The sequence below is a fragment of the Vombatus ursinus genome, unplaced genomic scaffold (assembly GCF_900497805.2).
Source record: "Vombatus ursinus unplaced genomic scaffold, bare-nosed wombat genome assembly UNPS02014798.1, whole genome shotgun sequence".
NCBI lineage: Eukaryota > Metazoa > Chordata > Mammalia > Diprotodontia > Vombatidae > Vombatus > Vombatus ursinus.
Genome location: NW_020954576.1, coordinates 51,896,606 through 51,922,197, shown reverse-complemented (window position 1 = coordinate 51,922,197; position 25,592 = coordinate 51,896,606). Strand labels below are relative to the sequence as shown.

Below are 25,592 nucleotides of genomic sequence, written 5' to 3'. Positions count from 1 at the left end.
AGAGAGAGAGAGAGAGAGAGAGAGAGAGAGAGAGAGAGAGAGAGAGAAACAGTACAGAGAGGGAAGAGTGTGTGTGTGTGTGTGTGTGTGTGTGTGTGTGTGTGTGTGTGTGTGGAGGGGGCGGGGGCGGGCGGGGGGCGGGCCCCAGGGCTCCCCCTCCTCCCCCCAGCCCTCTCCTCTCTCTCTCCCTCTCTCACTCGCCAACTCCGGGCCCCAGCCGCGGGCGGGCGGGCGGGCAGACGGCGGACGGACAGCATGCTGAGCCTCCTTGTCTGGCTCCTCACTCTCTCCGACACTTTCTCCCAAGGTAAGGACCCCCGACCCCCCACCACACTCGATCCCTAGTCCCCTGATCCTACGCCTTGGGACCCCCTGATCTCCTCCTGCTGGGGGCGAGGGGCTGAACACAAGACGGGGTTCGCGGGAGCGATGGGGGAGTAGTCCGGTTACACCCTCCCCACTTTGCGCCCAGCTTGAGGATGGAGGTGGTGGTGGGAGAGGGGAGGCCACGAGGTGGGCAAGGAGGTGGAGGTCGTGGAGCATCGGGGGAGGGGGCGATCGGAGTGCAGAGGAAGGGGATGAGTTTCCCTTTTGATTTTTCCAAGTTGTTTTCTCTGGCTATGCGGAGGGATGGGGCCCGGAGGATCAGAAGGTTTGGGAATGATGGTGGGGGTGGGAGTAAAGAGCGGATAGGACAAAGTGATCCCTACATCCCCCAGGGTTGGAGGACTAATGCTCCATAAACCTGGAAACCGGTCCTGAATGTAGCCAAAATCCTGGATGCCTGGGTCTTAGCTAAAGGCGCAAGGATTTTCTGTTGTCTGGGATATTAGAGTATGGGAGGGGTCTTGCCCTTTGTGGGGGTAATTAACTCTGGAAACCCCCTTAGGTGTAGGGCTGCCCCCTCCCTACTCCAGCTGGGGCTCTGGGGGTGAGGATGAGAATGGGGGTAGGGAGAATCTGTAGCCACAGCCCGAGAGCTGACTTGACCATGGTGGGGAGAGTTGTTGAGGAAGCTCTGGTTAATATCTCTGGCACAGAAATTGGGTATTTATTTATTTTGTTGGGGGGGGTTGCCAGTTCCCCCCACCCAATTTTGCAGTTTCAGGGTGTGTTGGTGGCTTGGGTTTGCTTAAACCTGACTTAGAAAATGAGTGAGAGGTGAGGGGGGTTACCCTAGAGTCTGTGGTCCTCATTAGAGGGCAGAGGAAGATGCTTATGATGAGTCGATTCTCTGGTCATATGGGTTGGATGTGGGAAGAGGGGAAAGGTGTCATAGTGACCCTTCTTCAGGTAGAATCTGTAACTGGGACAAGGACCTGTGGAGTAGGGGGCCTGGCCCGATGGGTCTGGTTGTAGGGGACAAAACAGATACACAGATCTGGACACACTGAGACAGACTGAGTCACACACATAGACACTGAGACATACAGACACACTGAGACATATACTCAGTCGAGCAGACAGACACATACACTAAGAAGCAGATACATAGTCCATTGGGCTAGGCTGAGATATAGAATGACACATGAACTTAAGACATGGACCCACACAGAGAGTGACATAGACACATACTGAGATACACAGTCACACAAAGATATACATATGCACAGAGACACCCAAGCACTAACACTCATACATACCAATACATATTCTCCCTCCCAAGCCACATGTACTCCATGAAACAGATACAAATAAACACATCAAGAGATATGGGCTTACACATACATATATACAGAGACATCTATGGATACCCTCTTAAGAGAGAGAGACAAAGAGATTCAGACCTATAGACATACATGCATATACCTACAGAGACATGTAATGCACTGCAAAATGGAGGGGCTGATCTTTTATTTATTTATTTATTTCTGGTGATGGAGTTGGGGGAGGAGGGGAAGGTAGTCTAGGCTAGGATGCTGGATTGGGGGTTTGCTCTGCCCACTGAGTTCCTCTACGAGTGTTCATATGTTTGTGGAGCGTAGGTTCCTCCTTCCTAGTTCTGAAAACAAAAATTGGCTAGGGTTGGGCTGGGGGACCTGATTCCCTGTTCTCCTTCCAAAGGGCCTGGGTCCCTCTCTCCCCACCCCCCTCTGGAGGGGAGAGGCAGCACATGGGTGGGGGTGGGGCTGGTGCTGAGGAGGAGAGGGAGACCAAGGCCAGAGCCAGGGCCCAGCCTGGCCAGTTAGCAAAAAGTTGGAAAGATGACTTAAGCTCTGCCTTTGCTCAGCCAGGCTGCTGAAGAGGGAGGGGACAGGCTGGGGGAGGAATGGCTGCTTGGGTCTGTGGATAGGGGTTGTGGGGGAGGGGTTTATGTGCCATGTCCATTCTCACCCCCCACCCCCCACATACCAGCAACATGGATGTGCCTGAGCCTCTAGGAACAAAAGCACAGCTTGCAAATAGGAGAGACATGTGGATTGCATCGAGGACGGAAATGGTCAGAAAGAGAAAAGGCATGTTCTCTCTCTCCCTCTCTCTCTCTCTCTCTCTCTCTCTCTCTCTCTCTCTCTCTCTCTCTTTCTCTTTCTCTTTCTTCACACCCTCCCCCCTTCCTGGAAGGTGTGTATATGTTTCTGTGTGTGTGGCCTCCACCACTACTACCCCCCAAACAGGAGGCAAAGCCAACACCATATAAAGGTGTTATGTTTCATTGTAGTATTGGGAAGAGGAGTTCTTTTTTGATGAGGGGGGAAAGTCAAATACAATTAAAGAAGAAGTATGAGGAGGGGGGGCTGTGGAATACTGGGGAGCTGTTTGTGTGTGTGTGTGGGTGTGGGTGTGTGTGTTTGTAAGGGGTGATAAGGCATCAGGAAGGGAAGGAGGCAGTGGGGTGACTGGGATACCTTGGGTGGATTTAGAATTCAGAGCAGTCTTCAGATTCCTCAGTCTCTGGTGTGGGGGGTTGGGCAGTGGGAGGGAGAAGGAATGGTGGGTTGCCAGGGGGTCCCCATGGTGGGGGTAGGGGGAGGGATAGGGAGAGAAGAGGAGACAGTAGGAGAAGGGTATAAGAGGGGAGGGGAGAGGAGAAGGGGGCACACAACCGGGGGAGAAATAAAATTCGCATTTAAAAAATTTCAATGGGCTTCATCAATCTTCATTTTTCACTAAATAATTTTCTGTATCTTATCTAAATGAAAACCATTATCCTTCCCCCCGTTTCCATCATGCGCTGGCTCCTCAGACTGATTGCGCTGAAAATTGAAATATTTATTCATTTTCTGGGAGATTTTCTCACTCCCCGGTCTCAGGGAGGAGAAATTGAAAAAGAAAGATTAGAGCTAATCAGAGCAATGTGGGATGACAGGCTCGCTGGGTGCCAGAGCTACCTCCAAAGGTAGCCCCCCAGGCCTCCAAGGGCTCTTTGGACTGATGCTTTAGGGTGCTTGCTGTGGGGGAGGAGGGGGAGGCCATTCTGGAATCCTAGAATTCAACCCTTTATATGCTGTAGGATCCACAGGGAGAGAGGCAAGAGAGGTTTGGTGACCCTCTTTCCCCAACACAGCCCACCCTGACCATTCCAGCATCTGAGATGAGGTTGGGGGGAGATAGGAAGGAAACACAAAAGGGGCACACTTGATAATTGGGACTCTCCTGGCTTCTGTTCCTGATCTTATTCTTTACCTTCTCTCTTCCACCCTTTGCTGATGAGGCTTTTAAAGGCTAATCTTGAGGTCATTCATTGAACTGGTCCTAGGTACATGTGGACAAAGAAGTAGGAGAAGATGTGCCCCTTCCCCCAACTCCCAACCCTGGTAGTCATTTTTTTCAGCTTGGCATAGAAGGCTTTGGATTTCTGTTCTCCTGGAGGGCTGCTTTTGTTTTTTGTTGGGGGGGAGAGTAGGAAAAATCTCTTCTCTCCCTTCCTTTTGGATGAACATCTCCCATTACTCTGAGGCCTGTTATTTTGGGTAGGGGGCCTCAATCCTCCAAGGGCCTTAGATTCTCACGCTTGGCTGCAGTTGTAGGTGACTGAATTGAGTGCCCACTGTAAGTAGGGACCATGTCTTTTATTCCTTGGGTAGGTATCCTTGCAGCCCACAGCCCTGAATTGGGCACACCGCGATATTTGTTAGTTAACAATTAATTGATTTGATCATTGCCATCACTGCCCCCTTTTGGTAACAGAATTCTCTTGCCTTTCCATTAAAGCACCTGGAGATAACAACTGGACACTGAGGTGACTGGATCCTTCCAACAGTTCCTCTGTAGGGTTCAGTTCTTTTCTCTCTCACCTCCCACTGCCACTTCCTCAGCTTTGTGCCAAGGTACCCTTCCCCCCCCCCCTGCTACCACTTGGGGTGACCAGTCACTAAAGATTTGTTGCTATTTATTTAGTGCCTACAATGCTCCAGGCACTGTGCACCTAGGAATGATGCTTCAGGTTTTGACTGACACAGAAAGGGAAGGGGATGGCCTCTCAGAAAAGGGTTCTGGAAAGGTCAAAGGATCATAGATTCTGAAGTTGAAGGGATCTCTGGAAGGGGCTCAAGGATGGCAAAGTGAAGGAAGCTAAAGCTGCAGGGAAAGCTAGAACTTGTTTCTTTTCATCTGTTGATTTTATAATAATTATAATAGCAATTATATAGTGCTTAAGGTTTACAAAGTGCTTTACAAATGTTTGTATTTCAGTGTCTTGGTAAAAGTTTAGATTCTGGAAGAGGTAGAGATCAGGTACTCACTGCCTGTCCTGATGTAGATCCCTGAGCATCTGGGAGGACTCCCAGAACAGGATCAACCCTTATCTCCTTCTCAACCCACCCCAACTCACCCCATCTCATGATTAGCTTCTAAGCTAGCCTGGCCTTGGCTGGGTGAAGCCTGGGAGTTATATTTACAAGAGACTAACTCCTGTACCTCGTATAGAATATTACTGCTGAATTTAAAGTTATTGTGCCAGCTGTAGGAGGGGAATGGGGGAGGCCAAGGGTCTCCTATTATTTGCCTTACACACCCCACAACTGGCATGGAGGGCAGTCTAGTTTGGACTTTCCTAAGCCAATGGCTATTTCTGCTAGTGTCCCTCCTCCCTTCAGTTCTGTCCTCCTACAGTATCCCCCCCCCCCGCAGACCCTGCCCTGTTCCCCAGACTCTGTCCCTCCCCCTCAGTTTCCCCTTTGTCTCTGCTCTGTCTCCCTAGTCCTTACCTCTTTCCCCCCAGTGTGCCCCAACTCTCGATCCCTGTGTCACCTCAGCCACCTGCCCGGTGCCAGTCACTTTCTCTCTCAGGTGCTAAATTGCTGTGAGATACAAAGCACCTGAAAACAACCTTTGGGCACAGGGTGGGGGTGAGAACTTTCACCTTCCATGTTTTCCAGTTGTTTTTTCTAGGGCATGGTTCTAGCTGGGACCGGTAGACTGGCATGTACAGTTCTCACCAATCTGCTCTAGAGCAGAGAGAAATTATGCTCCCCTGATGGGCTTCTCTTCTTCCAGGTCCTGCTACCCCAGTGCCAGGAGCCATGGGATAGATTTCTTCCCAAATACTTCACTTCCTGACAATATCCTGTGGCATAAGGCCCTTTTCCTCTCTTAGGAATTCCCCAGCTATAAATCAGGGTTCGATAAAGGATATCTTTACAGGTCTTGAAGTTGGATGGGGGCAGGGAGGAAGAAGAGAAGGGAGAATTACAGTAGGAGGAATGAAAGCCTGCCTCCTTTGCCCTAACACCTGGCGTTGGGAAGGGAAATGGGGCATCTAGGAGTAAATGAGAGAGAAGGAACCTAGAATATAGAGTATAGATCAAAAACTCCTCTTTTCCCAGCTCCTTTGTTCCCTCATTGCCCCAAGGCCTCCCTCCCTAATGCCTATCCAATCTGCTAGTAATCCCAAAGCAAAGGGACCCATCAGTATACAGAGCCAGGTTCAGATGGAGGATATACTGAGATGCTGCTTCCGGGATATCTAGGTGATACAGTAGATAGACTTAGGTGTCGAGAGTCAAGAAGACTTGAGTTCAAATCCTTCCTCAAGTACTAGCTATGTGACCCTGGGTAAGTCACATCTGCCTCAGTTTCCTCATATGTAAAATGGGGAAAATAATAGCACCTACCTCCCAGGGTTGTTGTGAGGATCAGTTGAGGTAAAATTTTAAAAAGATCTGAGCACAGTGCCTGGTCCATAGTAGGCACTATAATAATGTTAGCTATTTTTCCCCCATTCCCTAATTCAGGGACTTTAAGGAGCCCACATGGAAGTCATTAAGACTTGTTATCCCTACCCCTTAATACATATTTGAGCCCAACCTACACATGTCCACACACACACACACACACACACACACACGTAACCGTGAACATGTTTAGCATCAAAGAATCACAGAATATTAGAACTGGGAGGTACTTTGGAGGTCATGCTCTCCATTTTACAGATAAGGAGCTTGAGGTCAGAGAGGTGAAGTTATCAACGCTCACATAGCTAATGAATAGAAGAACTAAGATGTAAATGCAGTTCTGATGGTGACAACTCAGCCATCCAAAAAAATTCCAGAGACCTGTCCTTGTTCAGGGTGGGACGAGACTATGGGTAGTGGTTGTGTGAGTGGAGAGAAAGGTACCGAGGGCCAATTTTTTTTTTTTGCTACATAAGCAATGTATACAGGCCACTCATGCACACATGCACATGTTGTCCTTACTACAAGTCCAGTATGTACTGTGCACTCCATTGTTTACACGTGTGGACATGCAACCCCCATGGTTTATTCACTTGTGCACCTGTAGAGCACTTCATGTTTTTCTTTTGGCATCAGTGGGCACTAGAAGCTCTTTGAGGGACCATCCTTTTTCTTTCTTAGTCTCTCTACATGGTCTTCATGCACAGGAACGGGATGCAAATGCAGTGGGAGGACAGAACCATACTCAGGGGATGACAATGGAGATCACAGGTTCTAGGCCATACAGTGGATACTCAACACACTCCAATATAACAGGAAATGTATGTTGCATGTTACATTGTAAACCATAGTGAGGGTCTCTTAGACCAGCCTTAGGGTTCAAGGTGGTGATTCAGAATTGTAGGAGGCCTTGCATCTTTCTAGCCCACCCCTCTTATTTGAAAGAGGAAGAAACTGAGACCCAGAGAGGACTACGTGATTTACCCAAAGTGAACCAGAGACTAGAACCCGGGGCTCCTGATTCCCTTTCTGGGGCCCTTTGCATCTAAGCATGATACCATTCCCGGGTTGCATTCAGATCTCCCACTGTGTGACCCCGGTCCCTCCTCAGCTGGATGCCTCCATTTTCCAGCTGTGATAGCTTCCCACCCCAGATACACAAGACAGTGAACTATCGTTAAGTGCTTTGAGCTCTTGGGAGGAAGGCTGCTCTATCTGTGCCAGATGGGGCTGAAGATCACATTTTTCTTCTCTCTCCTGGCCCCCAACCCTCCAATCTCCTGACTTTTTCCCTTCCTCCACATTTAATTTCTCCCACGACTTTTATTAACCTCTGTCATCTCCAGGGGCTAGAGCTTCATCCCTCTCTGCTCCCTTCAAGCCCATTTACCAAAATTGTGATCGTATTGAAATAAATGTGTCTTCCAGCCAGCCAGCCTCTCTGGGATTAAAGGTCTTAAATCCAGGGGTGGAAATCTCGAGCTATTCCTGGCAAATTCAGTTAGTTTCTCTGTAGAGACTACTGCTGCTTCTTCATTCATCTTGGGCAAGTGTGGGAAGTTAGGTTTGGGTGGGAGTGGCCTTGGGAGAAGACATTGGGTTAGGAGAGTCTTTTAGAGAGGGGCAGGTGTAAAGCATACCCCGAAGGCAATGGGGCATTTGCTTAAATGCTTGTAGAGAAATCTGTGTTATCTTTGAAAAGGAGGTGGCAAGGTTCAGAAGTGGTGTTCGATGAGCCCCGTGACCTGGTCCTAAAAGCATTTGCCCTGGTTGCTCCTGAGAAGTTGTCCCACCCAACTCAAGGAGAGAATGCCAGGACTCTTTTTATAGTTAGTGATTCTTGAGATTTTTCCTCTAAGTTTTTTCATTTCTCCCCCTGGCATGAGAGAGCAGAAGCCCAGAGAGGATGCAAAATGGGAGGGACACTGGTCACTGGTGGGATAATAAGCAGTGTAACTGTGCATGGAGTGTTGGACTTGGAGTTAGGAAGACCTCAGATCAAATCTGGTCTCAGACACATATTAGTTGTGTGACCTTGGACAAGTCACTTCACTTCTCTGTGCCTCAGTTTCTTCATCTGCAAAGTGGAGATGATAATAGCACCTACCTCCCAGAATTGCTGTGAGGGTCAGATAAGGTAACATATGCAAAGCACTTTTCAAACCTTAAAGAGCTATATACCTGCTAGCTATATTTTCTTGGGCTAATGATGTCATCTCTCTGGGCCTCAGTTTCCTCACCTTTAAAACCAGGCTGTTGGACTGTCATTCTATGGCCCTATGACTCAATTTCAGTCCCTGTTCTTAACCAGTTGTATGATTTGGGGACAAATCACTTAATCAGTTAATCATTTAATAGGATCTACCATATTCTAGTCACTTTGTCAAGTACAGGGAAGAGAAAAGACAAAGTCAAAAGTCTCTACCCTCAAAAAGCTTACATTCTAGTGGAAGAGACTACATATAAACAAGTAAATACAGAATATACACAATTGATACAAGGTGGTTTTGGATGAGAGGACCCTAGCTGTTGGTGGAATTGGGAAAGGCTTTATGTAGAAGGTAGCAGTTCAGTTGGGTCTTAGAGGTGAGGAAGGGGTACATTCAAAGCATGGGGGATAGCCAGTGCAAAGACACAGAGGTGAAAGATGAGATGTCACATGTGAAGGACTGTTAACAGTGGATTACAAAATGCATAAAAGAGAAGAATGGGTAAGAAAACTGGAAAGGTAGGAAGGGACAGGGTTATAAAGGGCTTGAAACGCCAAGCAGAGGAGTTTATATTTAATCCTAGAGATAACAGGGGGTCAGCAGAATTTATTGAAAAGAGGCAGGGGCAGTGACATGGTCAGACCTTCAATCAGGTCTGGTTTCCGCAGCTCTGTTAAGGATACATTGGGGTGGGAAGAGCCTTGAGGTAGAGGGACCAAACAGAATGCGACTGCAATTGTCCAGATGAGAAGTAGTGAGGATCTGAACCCAAGCATTGGCTGTGTGAATGGAGAGAAGGGTATCTATGTGAGCACAAGCCCTGAAGTCAGGAGGACCTAAGTTCAAATTCAGCCTCAGACCAAACACTTGATGCTTACTAGCTATGTGATCCTGGGCAAGTCACTTAACCCCAGTTGCCTAAAAAAAATGTTGTGGAAACTGAAATGAGATTCAGCAACTTTGGGGATACTTGGGGTGAGAGTGAAAAGTTGAGTATGATACTGAGGTGACTGGTGGTGCCTTCAATAGCCTCAGTTTCTTTTTCTGTAAAAAGAAAAGGGCATAGGAAGCAAATGATATATTAGTTGACTATTTACTCTTTGCCTTAGAATTGTTCTAGGCATTACATCATGATACTATCAGGAAATAATATGGCATATAATAGAGTCCCTTCCCTCAAGGAGCTTATAGTCTTATTAGGGCAATGGCACAAACAAAAAAAAAACAACAAAAAATAGATAGGCAACAGTGTAAGGCAGTGTATATAAATGACAATTCATAGGACTTTAGAGCTTTAAGGAACCTTAAAACTCCTCTAGTCCAACTCTTCCATTTTACAGATGAGGAAACTGAGGCCCACAAGTCACATAATATAGTAAGGGAACTAGGACACAAACCTATCACTTCTGAATTCAAGCCCAATGTTCTTTTCATCACACTGTGGTGACTTTTTATAAATGCCTTATTATAGGCAGGAAGTAGCACTTACTGTCAACACCAGTCAGCAGTTGAAAGGAAGACGACATTCCCTGCTGTCTTGGAATTATTGGAAGACTTCCTGGAGGAAGAACTTGAGTTTTTTGTCTTTGTTTGTATCCTCAGCATTTAGCACAGTGCCTGGCATGTGGCATTTGTTCACGCTTGTTGACTGATTGATTGATTGGTTGGTTGGTTGGTTGATTCTGCACTTTAAAGGACAACTTAAAGTTGAATAGGAAGAGCATTCCTGAAGGGGGGACTGATAAAGCTAAGGAGGCAGGACTCTATATATTCCTGGCATGCTTGGGGAACAGTGGATAGATCAGTCTGGCTGGAGCAAAGAGTCTGCATAAGGGGGTAAGTGCATCACTAATAAGAGATTAGTTTGGAAGGTATGTGGGACCCAGATAGTAGAGAGCCTTGAATAACTCATCAAGGAGTTTGAACTTTATCCTGTAGGCAGTGGGAACCCATGGCTGGTTTTTGACAAAGGGAGTGACACAATGAAAGCTCTTGATCAGATTTGTTCCTTTCCCCACCCCACCATAAAACTTTCATCTGCCAGTAAGCTCAGGAAATGACTGAGGTAAAGAGATGCCCAGGGTTTGATGGAGTGGGAAGTAGTTAGCAATGAGAATCAAAAGACTCCGGGCTCTGGTCTTGCCATCATCACTAACTAGATGTGTGAGCCTGGGCAAGGTTAAGAATAACTGGCATTTATATATACATCTAGGTGGTGGAGTAGATTGAGTGCTGGGCCTGGGATCAGGAAGATCTGAGTTCACATCTGAACTCATGTCCTATCTGTGAGAACCTGGACAAGTCACTTAATCTGTTTGGCTCAGTTTCGCCATCTGTAAAAAGGAGATGATAATAACACCTAGCCACCAGGATTGTTGTGAGGATCTAATGAAATAATGTGTAATGTGCTACATAAATGCTAGCTATTGTTGTTTTTATTGTTGTTATTATTAGTACATATCACAAAGTTCAATGTGATCTCTTTCGATCCTCAAAACAATCCTGTGATGAGTAAGGTGTAGCTCAGAGACATCTCAGTGGTCACAGTTATTAAATGTCAGAAAGAATTGAGAAGTTAAGGAACTTGCCCAGAATCATGTAGCTAATATCAACCAATCAATTAACATTTATTAAGCACCTACTATATGCCAGGCATTGTGCCAAGTTTTGAAGATATAAAAAGAGAAAAAAAGACAGTCCCTGCCCTCTGTTGTTTTTTCAGTCGTCTTTTAGTCATGTCTGACTCATTGTGACCTCTTTGGGGTTTTCTTGGCAGAGATACTAGAGTGGTTTGCCATTTCCTTCTCCAGTTCATTTTATGGATGAGGAAACTGAGGCAAACAGGGTTAATTGCGGCCCCCCCCACCCCGGGTCACACAGCTAGTATGTTTCTGGGGCTGAATTTGAACTCAGGAAGATGAGCCTTCCTGACTCTATCCACTTCACCACCTAGCTGCCCCTAGGAGTTTATAATCTATGGTATGTGTGTATCAGAGACAGAATTTGAACTCAGGTCTTCTTGGTTTTGAGACCAGCTCTCTCTCTCCACTATACCACCCTGCATCTCATACAAGTGAAGGAAGAGATTAAATTCAAGGCATAGGAAAATGTCATGGATGGAAACACTAACTACCAGATAGGGGATGGGGAGGAGGAGGTGGTGTCTGGGATGAAGGGATTAAAGTCAGGGAGAGGAGGGGTACTAGATGTTAGCAGTGGAAGGGGGGAGTACAAAGGAGGCCTGGGACTAAGTACAATGCAGAAAAAAGATTAAATATGGGGGAGGGGTGGAACTAAGTACTAGGAATGGGGAGACCAGGTACAAGAGGTTTTTGTACTCCTTTGTACGGTTGGGGGCACTAAGTGCCACAGAGGAAAAGGCTAAGTGCCGGGGTCGGGGATCCAAGTTTGGGGAATGGAATGACAGTATGTCTTTCCCAGGGGCAGGATTCTCAAAGGCTGAGGGCTCAGAAGGGCAATCCTATTTATGAATGGCCCCTTCTGATAATGCCCAGCTTTGCCCTCCAGATGCTCTAGATGAAGGAGTTCAGGAAGCCAGGCTCCAAAAGATTTGACTTTTTAGAAACAAAGGCAGGTCCGATAAAGCTTCTCCTTCCCAAATCTTTTAGGCCCCATGTCCATTCTCTACATACACTCCCTCCCACCCTGACAAATCCCCCGACTTTATCTGTGGAGCACCAATGGCTCCAATTTCTAAATTAACTTTGTCCTTATAATCAGCTTAGCAGAGGATTTTTTCCCCCCTCTCTGCCTCCTTCCTGAATTCTCCCAGGAAGGGCCTGGGGCTCTCCTCACTCCATTACCCAGCATTGTCAAGCCACAAGATGCTTTTAACTGCATCTTCCCATTCCTCCCTTAACTGGGAGGTTATTAACAGTAAAGGGGCTGAGAAGGGTAGAGGAGCAGGGGCCTTCAGGGGAGGACATACTCCAAGAAGCCAGAAGGCAGAGACAAGCACAGTAGAGCCTACGAAAGAGAAATTGTTTCTCTCTTTGTCCCTTTCTATCTCTTGGTCTCCCTCTCCCTCTTTTCTTTCGCTATCAACATCACCATCACCATCATCACCATCGTAATCATCATGTCCAACCCTTCTCATTTTACATGTGAAAAAACAACTGAGGTCCTAAGAGTGGAGGTCCTAAGAGAGGAAGTGACTTCTCCAAGGTCACACAGACACTAGATGGCAGAGCAAGGACCAGAACCCATCTTCTCTGGTTCCAAATCCAGTGCTCTTTCCAGCCTGCCATGTTACTTAACTTGTTCATTTTCTGGGTCACAATGCTGATTGAGTCCGGTGCCTTATCAGAGTAAACCAGCTAGCGAGTGTCTGAGGCTGAATTGGAACTCAGATCTTCCTGATTCCCAAGTTGAGTTCTCTAATCACTAAGCCACCTAAGGAGACAGCCTTGATATTCTCTTTGCTCTACATCCCCCAAGATGCTTTTCTGTTGTTCAGTCGTTTCAGTTGTGTCTGACTCTCTGTGACCTCATTTGGGGTTTTCTTGGCAAAGATCCTGAAGTGGTTTGCATTTCCTTCTCCAGATCATTTTATAGATGAGGACACTGAGGCCAAGAGGGTTAAGTGACTTGTCCAGGTCACACAGCTAGTGAGTGTCTAAAGCCATATTTGAACTCAGCTCTTCCTGACACCAGGCTGGGAGCTCTATCCATTGCACCACATAGCTGCCCAAGATGATTTTTAGTTCATCCAGACCACAGGATCCTGGGATGGAATCTAAAAAATGACCTTTGTGAAAACAGCGTGTTATATGCTGTGGAAAAAGCCCTGGCTCTGGCCCTTCCTACCTGGGGCCTCTTTTCTCATCTGCGGCTTGACAGGGTTAGACTTCATGGTCTCTGAGACCCTGTCTGACTCTTGATCTGTGATCCTGTGGTCTGCACATCAAAACTGACCTTTCCCTTGGACTCTCCTGACTGATCTCAGGGAAATTGCTTGATTGGTCAGAATGGTTCAGAGAAAAAAAGCTCTGAACTTGTAATCAATTGGTGGCACAGTGGGTAGAGCACTCTTCCTCCCTTCAGGACAAATTCAGCCCCAGGTGCTTACTAGCTGTGTGACCCTGGGCAAGTCACTTAACTTGTCTCTGCTTCAGTTTCCTCATTTGTAAAATGGAGATATTAACAATACCTACTTTCTAAAGTTGTTGTGAGGATAAAATATAATATTTATAAAACACTTTGTAATACTTAAAGCACTATATAAATGCTTATTATTATGAGCTGTAGTCATCAGATTGTAATGACTGCCTTCATTATTATCTTCATCCTCATACCTGCTGCACACTATGGAAAGCAAGTTCTGAAGACATTGTCCCTGCTCTGAAAGCCTGAAGTCTAAATGAGACAAGCTAATGTTGGTGGAAATGTAGAAAGCCAGGCAGTGGAAAAAATTGAAATAGACTAATTCTCTATTATCCATGCCAATGAAGGCATCTGATAGCCTGGATGTTCTCAGAATCATCTTAGGGGTTATACAGTAGGGAGAAAATCAGGGAAGGCTCTCTAGGTGTCATAGTAACCTGGAGTCAGGAAGACCTGAGTTCCGATTCAGCCTCAGACACTTAATAGCTATTTGACCCTGGATGAGTCACTTAACCAATCTTAGCTTCAGTTTGCTCATGTGAAAAATGGAGATAATAATAGCATTTATTTCACAGAGTTGTTGTGAGGATCAAATGAGATAACATATATAAAGTGCTTTGTAAACCTTAAAGTGCTATGGGAATATCAGCAGTGATGATGATGATGATGATGATGGTTGAGGATGGAAAGCCAAATGGCTTTTTACAAGGCAATAAAGTATGTGCATGCTTTTTTTTTTTTTTTACTCAGAAGATGTACCTTCCTAATTATGCTTGGCTCAGACCAGTACTAAAATGTGTTTGTGTCATTCCTGGGCACACAGAAACCCATGGTGGAAGGAAGTGGCAGGTAGCAGGTGGCAAAGACCAAAAACATTTTGTGTACAATTTGAAAATTATAGAAGTCCCCCACAGATAATGGAGAGTTAGCTTCTCTGTTTGAAGTCAATTCATCTTTCAGAACTTGGAGTATAAGGAATTGATAAGAGTATGGAAGTTCTTGCTCAAAATGTTGAGCTTTTTGGTCATGTTTGATGGTGACCTCCCCCCCCCCCCCACCCAGTGGTGATGTATGACACCAATGAGTTACTTTAACCAACAGGATACAAGGAGAAGAACCATGTTAGGAGTTTTGAGTGCAGAGTCAAGGACTGGAGAAATCACTTCTGTGTTCCAGAGAAGGGCAGGCAAAGGGATGGTAGAGGGAACATGATACAAAAACCCAATATCTAGCAGGTCTTAGGACTGGTCATTCTTTCTCCCAAAAATTTCAACTCAGAATATCAGGGGATTTTTATCCTGGGGAACTATATCTCCAATTTTATGATGAAAGTCAAAAGGAAACATTGGATTCACTTCTCATAAATTCACTTCAGCTAACTTTGTTGTATTCCATATGTATTATGCCATAAAACAATGAGTATATTTTTTACATTGTATACAGAGGGTTAGGGTTCTATGTGTTTGAGATATGGAGGGGGACCTCGGAAGAAAAATTAATAACAACTCATTCACATAATAACTTAAGGTTTCCAAAACATTTTACTTTGTTGTTACATTGTACTTCGCTGTTATCTTTGTTGGTCCTTGGTTCTCAAAGAGGACCAATGATATCATAAGGGTGACACTTGACTTGCACATGAATCAGAGATGAGGCAGGGCATCAGCCTCACTCTCTCTTTAGAGCTGCCCAGTGAAAATATTCCAGCCACATTTTACAGATGAGGAAACAGAAGCAAAGAAAGATGAAGCAACCTGTTTATTGGTGAGGAGGCCAGTAAGAGTAGCACTGGGACATGAACCCAAATCTCCTGACTCCCAAGGCCAGTGTTCTTTCCACAGTACGACACTCCAAGTGCCAGGAGAGGGCATCTACTTGCCAGAAGAAATACTCTATTTGCTTCTGTAAACCCTGTCACAGGCCTGGTCCCGGAAACCTTTCTCAGCCACCTCATTCTCGTGCCTCCAGTCAATCCTTGGACACAACTTATTCTCAGTAGCTGCTGTCCTCTTTTCTCCTTCATTCCTCCCTTTACTCTCAGCTGGGACCTGTGTCAATGATTTTCACTGGAATTTGTTTGTTTACAATTTTTAAAAGCCCCCAGAATTCAATTCTTTATGAGAGGTTTAAGGAAAAAACACTTTGACAGCTGCATACCAGGGCCATGACACTTGGAATGAGGAAAGCGACAGGAGAATATAGCCAAAATGGGGGTGGGGTGGGAGAGGAATTGTAGCTTCAGAAAGTTTGGAAGGATTGTTTATTGAGTTTATGTGCAATAAAGAGCAGTGGCTTTGGAAGGGGTGAGGAATTCTGAGTTCAGGGAATGGGTCAGCCTCTTGGTAAGTCAGTCAGCAATGAAGACTGAGCGTTATCCATTGGCAAAGCCCAGCCCAGCATAGGAGGCAGGGTGGAAGCATAGAGTGATGAAGACATTTTCCTTGCCCTCAGTAAAATAAGGGAAAGAGACTACCCCCTCTTCATCTGACTACCCTAACTAAAAATTACTTTAGTAGTCTATGTCACTACCTAAGTTATGACCTTGGACAAGTCACTTCCTTTTTTTGTCCCTAGGTTTTATCTATAAATTGGAGGGATTGCACTAGGTTATCTCTAAAATCTCTTATGGCTCTAAATCCCATGACTTACATCGATAAGTCCAGGTGTCTGCAATTGGGAATGCTAACCAAGACATTCTGAAAGGCTGCAGAAAAGGTCAGTCAGCCTACAGTCTTGGTTGGGGGAAGGAAAAGCAAAATGGTTTTTCTTCTCCAATGCTAAAGCTTTCTAGAATTTTCTTTTAAGGCTGGAGGTGTATCTCAGCCCATTCAAAGAGAGAGAGGGGTCTCTTTTCTGTCTCTGAAGGTCTAGAAAGGAGATTTCCATCATCTCCTTCACTCATCCACTATCACTTCTAACAACCCCTAGCATTCAGAAAGTTCTTCCTGAAAATCCACCTAGGGAACAATGGGAGTACCCCTCTTTGTGTCTGATAACCTCTCCAGGGACTTAAGGACTGTCAAATGAACCAATGTTCATCCTTCTCTCTTTTAGATTAAACAATCCCCTCTCCTCCAAGGTCTTTTTCATTGCCTTATGTATGGTAAAGACATGGTTGAGGATTTCTAACGTGTGTGTGTTGGGATGGAGGGAGGGAAGAATTTAACCCCTTTTTGGGTCTTACGATGAAGTTCTGGCTCAAGATCAGAAAGAGGAAGTAACAATAGAAATCCAGTTTGTCTTTAAGCAAACAACAAGTCTTTCCCCACAGCTCGTGTCTCTTTATTTACTACAATTCACCTTCTCACAGGGTTATCCTGCCCAGAGCAGCTGGAGGACCCCTACTCACTCCCATTTGACACTGTATATGTCAACTCCATTCATCTCTGTCCCTCCTATGGGTTGAGCAACACAGGAAAACTCACAGGTAGCTGGAATTAAAGCCCAAATCCCTCCAGGGATGGAATTTAGGCAAGGATGAGATGACCAGAAGAGTGGTACCCAGTAGGAAGCTCTTGCCTGAGTATCACTGATTCCACATATTCCCTCCCCTTGAGGTCATCTTGTCATGCCCTCTGTCCAGCATTGCCTTTTGACATCAGGCAGCTGTTTGTAAGCCACAGAGTGATGTAACATCACAGTCAAATGTTAGTTGGAGGACCATTCTGGGTGAAAGGAGAATTCAGACAAAAGAAGAAACAGAGTTTCTGTTCTTTGAGAGGACCCATCCAGGTGAGACAGGACACCTCCTCCCTCTAGGATAACATAGACATAGACAAGGGGATATATCAATAATCACAAATTCTGAATTTGAGGCACCAGTGCAAGGGAGGTTGTTGAGGACTGAAGAAGTGGAATCAGGAGTCTGCCTGGGGAGGTTAGCGAGAGAACAAGAATGGGGACCAAAATTGGGAAAGAGAGTAGGGACAAACCTGGATGGTGAAAAGTAGAAGTGATATCTCAAATGGAAGAAAACGGCTAATATGAAGATATGAAGGTGGGAGGGACTGAGGGACAAAGAATCAGATTTGCCTTCCTGAGGCAGAGTCCAGCTTGAGTGGTCTCAGGAGAGGAGAGCTATATGTTGTTGTTGTTCAGTCATTTCAGTCAGTATCCTACTCTTTGTGACCCCATTTAGAGTTTTCTTGGCAAAGATATTGGAGTGGTTTGCCATTTCCTTTTTCAGCTCATTTTACAAATGAGGAAACTGAGGCATACAGGGTTAAGTGACTTGCCCAGGGTCATACAGCTCCTAAGTGAGTGATATCTATGCTTTATTAGGTGTGAGCCTTTGATTTCACCATGACCCAGGGACAGAAATCCTTATTCTGGCAACAGTGGGAAATGGTTAGGTGTAAGTGGCCCTGCTGTTTTGCCCTCTGGAAGGTTTCTTACCCAGACTTGAAGACAGAATGCATAGAAAATAAGATTAGACAGTAGGATGAATTTAGTAATAGTACTAGCAATAATAAATGATAATAATAAAATAGTGCTTTAAGATTTGGAAAGAATTTCCCATCTGGTCCTCCCAACAACCCTGTGAAGTAGACACACACACACACACACACACACACCTGATGAGAAACTCTGTCTTAGAGCTAGTTCATTCCTTTCATTTTGCAGATGATGAGACTGAATGAAGTCCAGAGAAGGTCAGTGACTTGGCTATTATAACACAGGGAATTTATGTCTGTCAGAATTAGAAGCTGGGGGTCTCCTGATTCCCAGTCCAGTGATCTTTCCACTATACCATACCTAGATTCACAGAAAATCAGAGCTAGAAGGGTCAATCAAAAAGTCAGTCAGTCAACAAACATCTATTAGGCACTAACTATAAGCCAGGCACTATGCTAAGCACTGGAAATATAAATACCAGCAAAAAGAAAACAGTCCCTGCCCTCCGGGATCTTCCATTCTAATTAGGGAAGACAACACTTATAAAAGGAAGCTGAAGAAGGGGGCAGGGAGGAATCATCTAGCTCAACTCCCTAATTTTGCAGATGAGGAAACTGAGACCCTGAGAGGTAAAGCCCCTTGCCTGCCCAAGGTCACCCAGCTAGCTTATAACAGAGGTGGGCCTAGGATCCAGGTTTCCTGGCTCCCAAGCCAGTGCCTGCTTTAAGGGCATTTTCCAAACCTGGGAAGAAGGAGCAGCGTCCAGTGGCTGGACGCCTCTGCCTAATGCCCTGGCACCAGAAGCCCCTCCCAGCCTGCTTGGCTGAGGTCACCCTCCTTCCACCCTGGAAATCCCCGGCCTTGCCAGGGCTCCTGACTCCTGCTGGCCCCCGCCCCTCCTTCCCAGCCGCCTGGCTCCCTAGGCCCTTTTCCCTCCCGCTGTCCTTCCCCTGTCTGTCGGTCTGTCACTCTGCAGGAGTAAAACGCTGCCTGCTCCAGGAGCATTCGGCGCTTGATAATTTGTGGATTATAGCTAACTCTCGATAAAGATTCCCCTAATTGCTTGGCTCACCTCAGGTTCTATCATCAAAGCAAAGCCGTTAGGCCCCCCTCTCGCCCTCCTTTTCTTTTTATTATCTCTTAATTAATCACTCTGGCTTTCACACTTAGCAGATAATTACAGTCTCCTGGGCACGCAGCTCATTTTCATAACCTCCTGCTCCAAGTAGGCAGCTGAGGGGGGGGAGGGTGGGGGGGGGGGAGACGGGAGGGGGGGGGAAAGGGGGGGGGGGGGGGGGAGGAGGCAGGGTAGGGGACAGAAGGGAGGGAAGAAAACTTGAGTGAGAGTAGAATGGGGCACACTTGCAGTGTCAAACCCTGAACAGTGAACCTAGGATGCCTGCCAGGGTTCTGGGTGAAGTGACTCGTTCAGAGAGTGGAGGGGAAAATGCCCAGAATGCCAGGTGATGGTGGAGGCAGCGTGGCCAGGGGTTAACACTGCGGCTTTCTCCCTGTCTCTATGAAAAAATTCTGATTACCCACCCTAAGGGCCACCAGGCACAGGCCTCAAGGCCACCTGGCCAAGCCACAACACTGTGCCCTGGGCTGTTGCAGCTGATTGACTGAGAAATGTGCTGAGGGGTTTGGAAGAGAGAGGAGATTGTTTGAAGGAAATTGGGGATATTTAGCCTGTAGAAGAGAAAACTTCAGGGGCACATGATAGCTGTCTTCAAGTATTAGAATGGCTGTCCTGTGGAAAAGGGATTAGATCGGTTCTGTTTGGCCCCACTCATCATCTCACTGTGTCACTACCTATGTAAAAATCTTTAATGGCTCGTTATTTCCTCCAGGAGAAAATACAAAACTATCAGCCTATCATTTAAAGACCCCTCCCCCACAATCTGCCTCCCCAACTTTCCGGATTATTTCATATTGCTCCCCTTCACACGCCCTCTGTTCTAGTCAGACTGGCCTACTAGCTCCTCCTCTTGTATGACCTTTCATTTTCCCCATCTCCATGTGTTTACTCAAGCTGCCCACCTCATACCGGGATGCCCTCCCTCCTCCCTTTCACATCTTAGAATGCCTAGTTTCTTTCAAAGATCAGTTGAGGTGCCACTGAACACACGAGTCCCTTAGTGATTCATCCAGTTGTTAATGATCTCTTTTGTTCAGTCATGTCCCAATCTTCATTACCCCATTGGGGGTTTTGTTGGTTGAGATATTGAACTGGTTTAGCATTTCCTTATCCAGCTCATTTTACAGAAGAGGAAACTGAGGCAAATGGGATTAAGTGACTTGCTTGGGTTCACCCAGCTAGTGAGTGTTTGAGGTTGGATTTGAACTCAAGAAGGTGAGTCTCTCAGACTGTGGCCCCAACTCTCTATCCACCCAGCTATCTAGCTGCCCCTAGCTTGCCTAGCTCTTGAAATTACTTTGTACTTCATTTGTGTTCATGTGGTTTCTCCCTTCCCAACTCCTTCTCTATAGAATGTAAGATCCTTGTGGCCAAGGACCATTTTGTCATTGATAATATATCAAATATAAATGAGTAATTGTAAATATAAATTGATAATATATCAACTATAAATGAATATGTGTAAGCTGATTTGTTAACCTTATTTCCTTAATATAAACATCTATTATTATTATCATTATTTCTAGAACAGTCTCAAAGTGAAATCTCTCCCTGGCTGCCTCCCGTTCACCTCCTCAGCTTACAGCACTAACCATTATCAGACTTGACGGTATGCCATGTGTATTGGTACATAGCATCATATACATCTTAGTCTATGCTGCTACCTTGCTCACCTCTTCCTCCTTACATCTTGTGCCGGTCCTGGCACCACTCAGTGTGCGGGCTGTAGCTTTTCTGTAGGTTTGTCAGCTTAAAAATCCTCATCACAGCCTCAGCCAATCATTAAGACCTTAGGAGACCTTATTGTTCCTCCTCCCACAACCACCTGTGATCTCTGGCTCACATCAGTGCTTCATGGCTCATCATTGCTGCACCAGGGGAATATCACAGAACATATGGGCATCAAATAGCTTATAGATAATAGCTTATAGATCCCAAAAGCAAAAAAAAAAAAATAAAACCCTCAAAAGTCACAGAAATCTCATTCTTTCATACTCCTACCCGGGCCTATCCTATCCTGTCTGCTCCATTCCTACTAGACTATTCATTCTTCCTTCCCCTAGAGCTACCCTGGGTGGGGAAAGGGGTAGGGTTGAAATGAGAAAAATTAGGCCTCTTCTTTCTCACCTAGAAAATTTGCCTAGGTCTAGGAGGGCTATTTAGCCTTCCTAGAGGGCTAGAGTGTCTAGAGTGCAGTAGGGGATGATTAACATGGAATCTAAAACCTCTGGAGATTTCCAAAAGCAGATGCCTTCCTTTAAATTTATCATTGTGGGGCCTTAGCACACAGTTGTTGGTGACCACAAAGGGGCGGTGGTCACAGTGATTTGGTGGTCTGTGGTGTGGTAGAAAGAAAGCTGAATTCAAGAGTCAGAGTACCTGGGTTCAGATCCTGATTCTATTTACTTCTCTTGGAAAATGACATAATTGGATTAGCTTATTTCTAAGGTCTCTTCCAGCTCTAATTTCTGCTATCTCAGCTTTAATCTCTTTATCTATAAAAAATGGGGATTGGACTAAATCACCTTTAACCTTCCTTGCAATTCAAAACTGTGTGAGCCTATATAATGTGGACCCAGCTCCGGCAGAACCTCTTCTTTTTGCTCCCATTCTTCATTCAGCATCTCTGGCCTTGCATTCCTGCAATTAGAAGTTACCTGCACTACTGCTTACCATGACCAACCCAAGTCCATCTCTGACAAAACCAACCTGATGGCAGTTGGCATCATGATGCCGGTGAATCTTCCAACCTGTTTTCAACATAATGTCTCATGATGGCTCATCAAGTGATAGGAAGGGTGAAAGGTTGAATGAGAGGACACATAAGGTGGAATTAATGGGATGAAAGTCATTTATGGATGATCTTAGAACAGCTAGTCAGTCAACAAAGCATTCAGTCAGAGTTCTTAATTCCCAAATAATAGATTGTAAGGAGATTGCACATAGTAGACACTTAATAAATGTTTAATGTTGAATTGAATGGAAATATACTGGGTGTTCCAAAAGTATTAGTGAAGTTTTAAGCTTTAGTAGCCAGGATTTTTGGAATACTCTATTTAAACTGCAGGGGGAGTGAATAAAGTTATCTGATAGTAAAAACTTCTTTGCTGGGTTGTCAAATAGACTGACTCTAAAATCTCATTTTCCTAGGAGAAGGGAGAGCTTTCCATCATCTAAAGTGAGGTTTTGGTTGGAGGCTGGGGAATGAACTAGATAAATTTTAAGTCCTTTCTTTTCTCAAAACTAAAAATATTAGAGGGAGTGCCTAGCTCTGTCCTGAAAGCCATATGAGAACCATTCACTGTGTTCATATGATATTTAACTACATCAAACACTCAGAACTCTTATAGCATTTATTGTATATATCATTTATTGGGACTGAGGTCTTCTGGATAGATTATTGGGAATCTGAAGTTGGGAAGACCTGGGTGTGAATCCTGCCTCTGACACAAACTAGTTTTGTGAACCCTGGACAGGTCAATCTCTCTGAGCCTTAGTTTCCTCACCAATAAAATGGGGATAATGATATCTATAGTACTTGCCACATTGAGTTGTGAGATTTTAACTGAGATAATGTCAGGTAAAAACTTTGTAAACCTTAAATAACAATGTTAGTTATAAGGGCCTTAGTATATACCCTTCCTTGTAGTGTTATTCTTTAATGTATATGTTCTCTCTTCCCAAATGTTCTTGGAGATCAGTTACTATATATTCTGTACCTGAATGTTTTTTAGTTAGGGTAGTCATATGGGGAAGGCATATCCTGTACCTTGATTTTCCCTTTCTCTTCCCTCCCAAAGAATAATTACCCCATTCATTTGATTCAATTCAATTTATTTATTTAACAAACAGACTAAGTCAGTCATTTATTTAATTTAAATTAATTATTTATTAAGAGATATTCATTAAGTACCTACCATGTGCCAGGTGCTGTGCTAAGCACTAGGTATACAAAGAAAGGCAAAAGATAGTCCATACCTTCAAGGAGCTCACAGTCTAATGGAACCTACTATATCAAGGCTCTGTGTTCATTCAGAGATGGCACTAGGGACGCAGAGATGGCAATGATATAGGGCCTGCTTTTGAAGAACTTCAATCTAATAGAAGATAAAGACCTGTCTTGGAGATTTGGGTCATCCTTGAGAATGGGCCTGGAGATAGGATGGCAAAAGTTGTCAATCAACTAGTTCCCTAGAGGCCTCTAATACAGAGTTTCTAATACTCAAGCACTTACTATTCCCTCTTCCCATTAGAAGAACATAGGAAGTAGAGACCACCAAGCCATTTCTGCTGGAGAAAACAAAGGGGCACCCACAGGTCCAACGAGGATCCCGGCTTCTCTGACAGGCACCTCTAACAAGTGTTTTCCTATCAGTGGCCTTTACCCAAAGATTGACTTTGCAGCCAATAAGTTCTGAGCTGGAATCACTAGACCAGATAGGAATTGTAGAATAGAGAATGTCTACACTGGAAGTGGACAGAGTCCTGAGGTCTCTTCCTGTTTCACTTTTGTCTTTTACCCTTGGAGGAACTTAATACGTGTATATTAATTGATTGCTTAATTGACCTAAGAGGTCATTAGTCCTTCTCCTTCCTTCCAGGGATGAAGAAACTCCACTCCAAAGAGGGAAGATACCATGCCCAATTAATCAGTCAATCAATCAATCAACATTTAGGTGACCAAGATCATAGAGCTAGTCTGTGGGAGAGTCTAAACTAGAACTTAGCTCTCCTCCTCCCCTTTCCCCACCATTTTACCATAATGCTTCTTTAATACTTCTTCCACTACAGACCTCTGAAGTGGAAACAGGTAGAGCAGGGCTACAATTTACTTCTCTCTTAGGAAGTACTCCATTCTTGAATTTTTTCTGTCTGCACTATGGTAAAAAACAGCCTTTCTCTACTCTCTCCTTAGCAGGGGGAGGCCACAAGTTTACCACCAAGGTTTGTGAGAGGACAACCAAAAATGTGTGTGCTCTCAAGGATGTGTCATTGAGAAGAGCGGGGGCAGTCGAGGGACCCCGTGCCTGGGCCATCCAGTCCCCAATGTAATTTTTCTCTGCCACAAATAAGTTGTCTACTCAGGCCGCTGGTGATTCCAGCTCAGAGCCCGCAGGCATCCAACCCTGGGCAAAGCTGATCTTTCCTTTGATGACATCAAGGTCTCAGTCTGCCTGGATGTTGCCATCTTGGGGCAGGAAGTCACCGACAGAAGCAAGTCCCCTGATGTTAGTGGTTCACTATGAAGTGTTATTTTTTTTTTAAATAAAAGAATAGTTTGCTTTTCTTGTTTGAGAGTTGTTTTTGTTTTGTTGAAGGTTGTCTGTCACAAAGAGGGCTAACTGTACCAGATCTCAGCTTTGTTTATGATTTTAATGTGCCTTCTTTAATTGCCTAAGCATCCCAAATAAGAAAATATTTTCCAGAGTAGTTACCCACCAGCCAGTCAGTCAACTAGCATTTATGAAGCACTGACTATGTGCCAGGCACAGTAGAAAGAGTACTGGACTTACCAGGTAGGAGGTCTAGATCTGAGTCTTGATTCCTCTAGTAACTATGGGACCTTGGGCAAGTCACTTTCTCTCTGACCCTCCTTAATTTCCCCTTCTGAAATGTGAGGAGTTTGGATAAGATGATGTCTATGTTGCTTCCTAACTCTAAAGTTCTGTGACATATGTGAGAGGTTATCCAAGGGACTGGATTTCCCCCAGACAAGAGTCGTCCTGATTTATTTAAGGACTAACCCAGTCTGGAGGTAATTGGCTGGAGAGCCAAGGTAACACTGCTTCACCCCTCCAGATCACCTCTTCTCACTCCTTTCCCGCAACACACAGATCAGGCTCAGCAGTACAATGGAAAGAGCAGTCCATCTGGAGTCTGAGGCTTGGGGTTCAAATCCCACCTTTTATACTACCTTTGTGATCCAGGCAAAGTTATTAAACTTCTGTTTGGTATTCAGAGCCCTTCACAGCCTGACCCCCTCCTAGTTTCCCAACCTTATTACACTTCCCTCATCCCACACATACTCTGATGCCCAGTGACTGGGATCTCCTTATTCCTAACACACAATACTCCATCTCTCAACTCAGGGCAGTTTCACTGGCTACTGTCCCCCATTCCTGCACTTCTCTTCTTCATCTCTACCCCTGTCTTCCTTCTAGCTTTAGCTTAAATCCCACATACTACAAGAAACATTTCCCACCCAACCGCATACTAGTACTTTCTCTCTGTTGATTATTTCCAATTTATTCTATGTATAGCTTATTTATATAGCCTTTATGTAGTTGTTTGTATCTTGTCCCCCCTTTAGACCATGAGCTCCTTGAAAAAGAGACGTATTCTGCCATTTTATCTCCCCAGAGCTTAGCACAGTGCCCGGCACATAGGAGGCACTTAATAAATGCTTGCTTACTGCCTGACAACCTTTCCGGGTTCCAGTTTCCTCATTTGTAAAATAAGAGAGTTGAATTATATCGTCTTGTAGGTCCCTTGCAGCTCTCCATCAGTGACCTTTGTGATAATTCATACATTTTCTACTTTTCCAAAGGGGTAGAAGAAGTGGGGGAGTGTTTTGGGGAGAAGGGGGCAGTAAGGCCCAAGTCTCCAGGGACT

At 45.1% G+C, this 25,592-nt stretch overlaps 1 protein-coding gene across 2 annotated transcripts in view; it reads left to right on the top strand.

The window, feature by feature from the left end:
* Positions 1–243: 243 nt before the first annotated feature.
* Positions 244–25,592, top strand: part of KIRREL1 (kirre like nephrin family adhesion molecule 1) — a 163,202-nt gene continuing 137,853 nt past the window's right edge. For both annotated transcript variants that reach the window (XM_027871506.1, XM_027871505.1), the window contains exon 1: positions 244–307. In XM_027871506.1, coding sequence (XP_027727307.1) covers positions 256–307 — 52 coding nt within the window. In that variant the 5' untranslated portion in view covers positions 244–255. The remainder of the gene's footprint in view (positions 308–25,592) is intronic.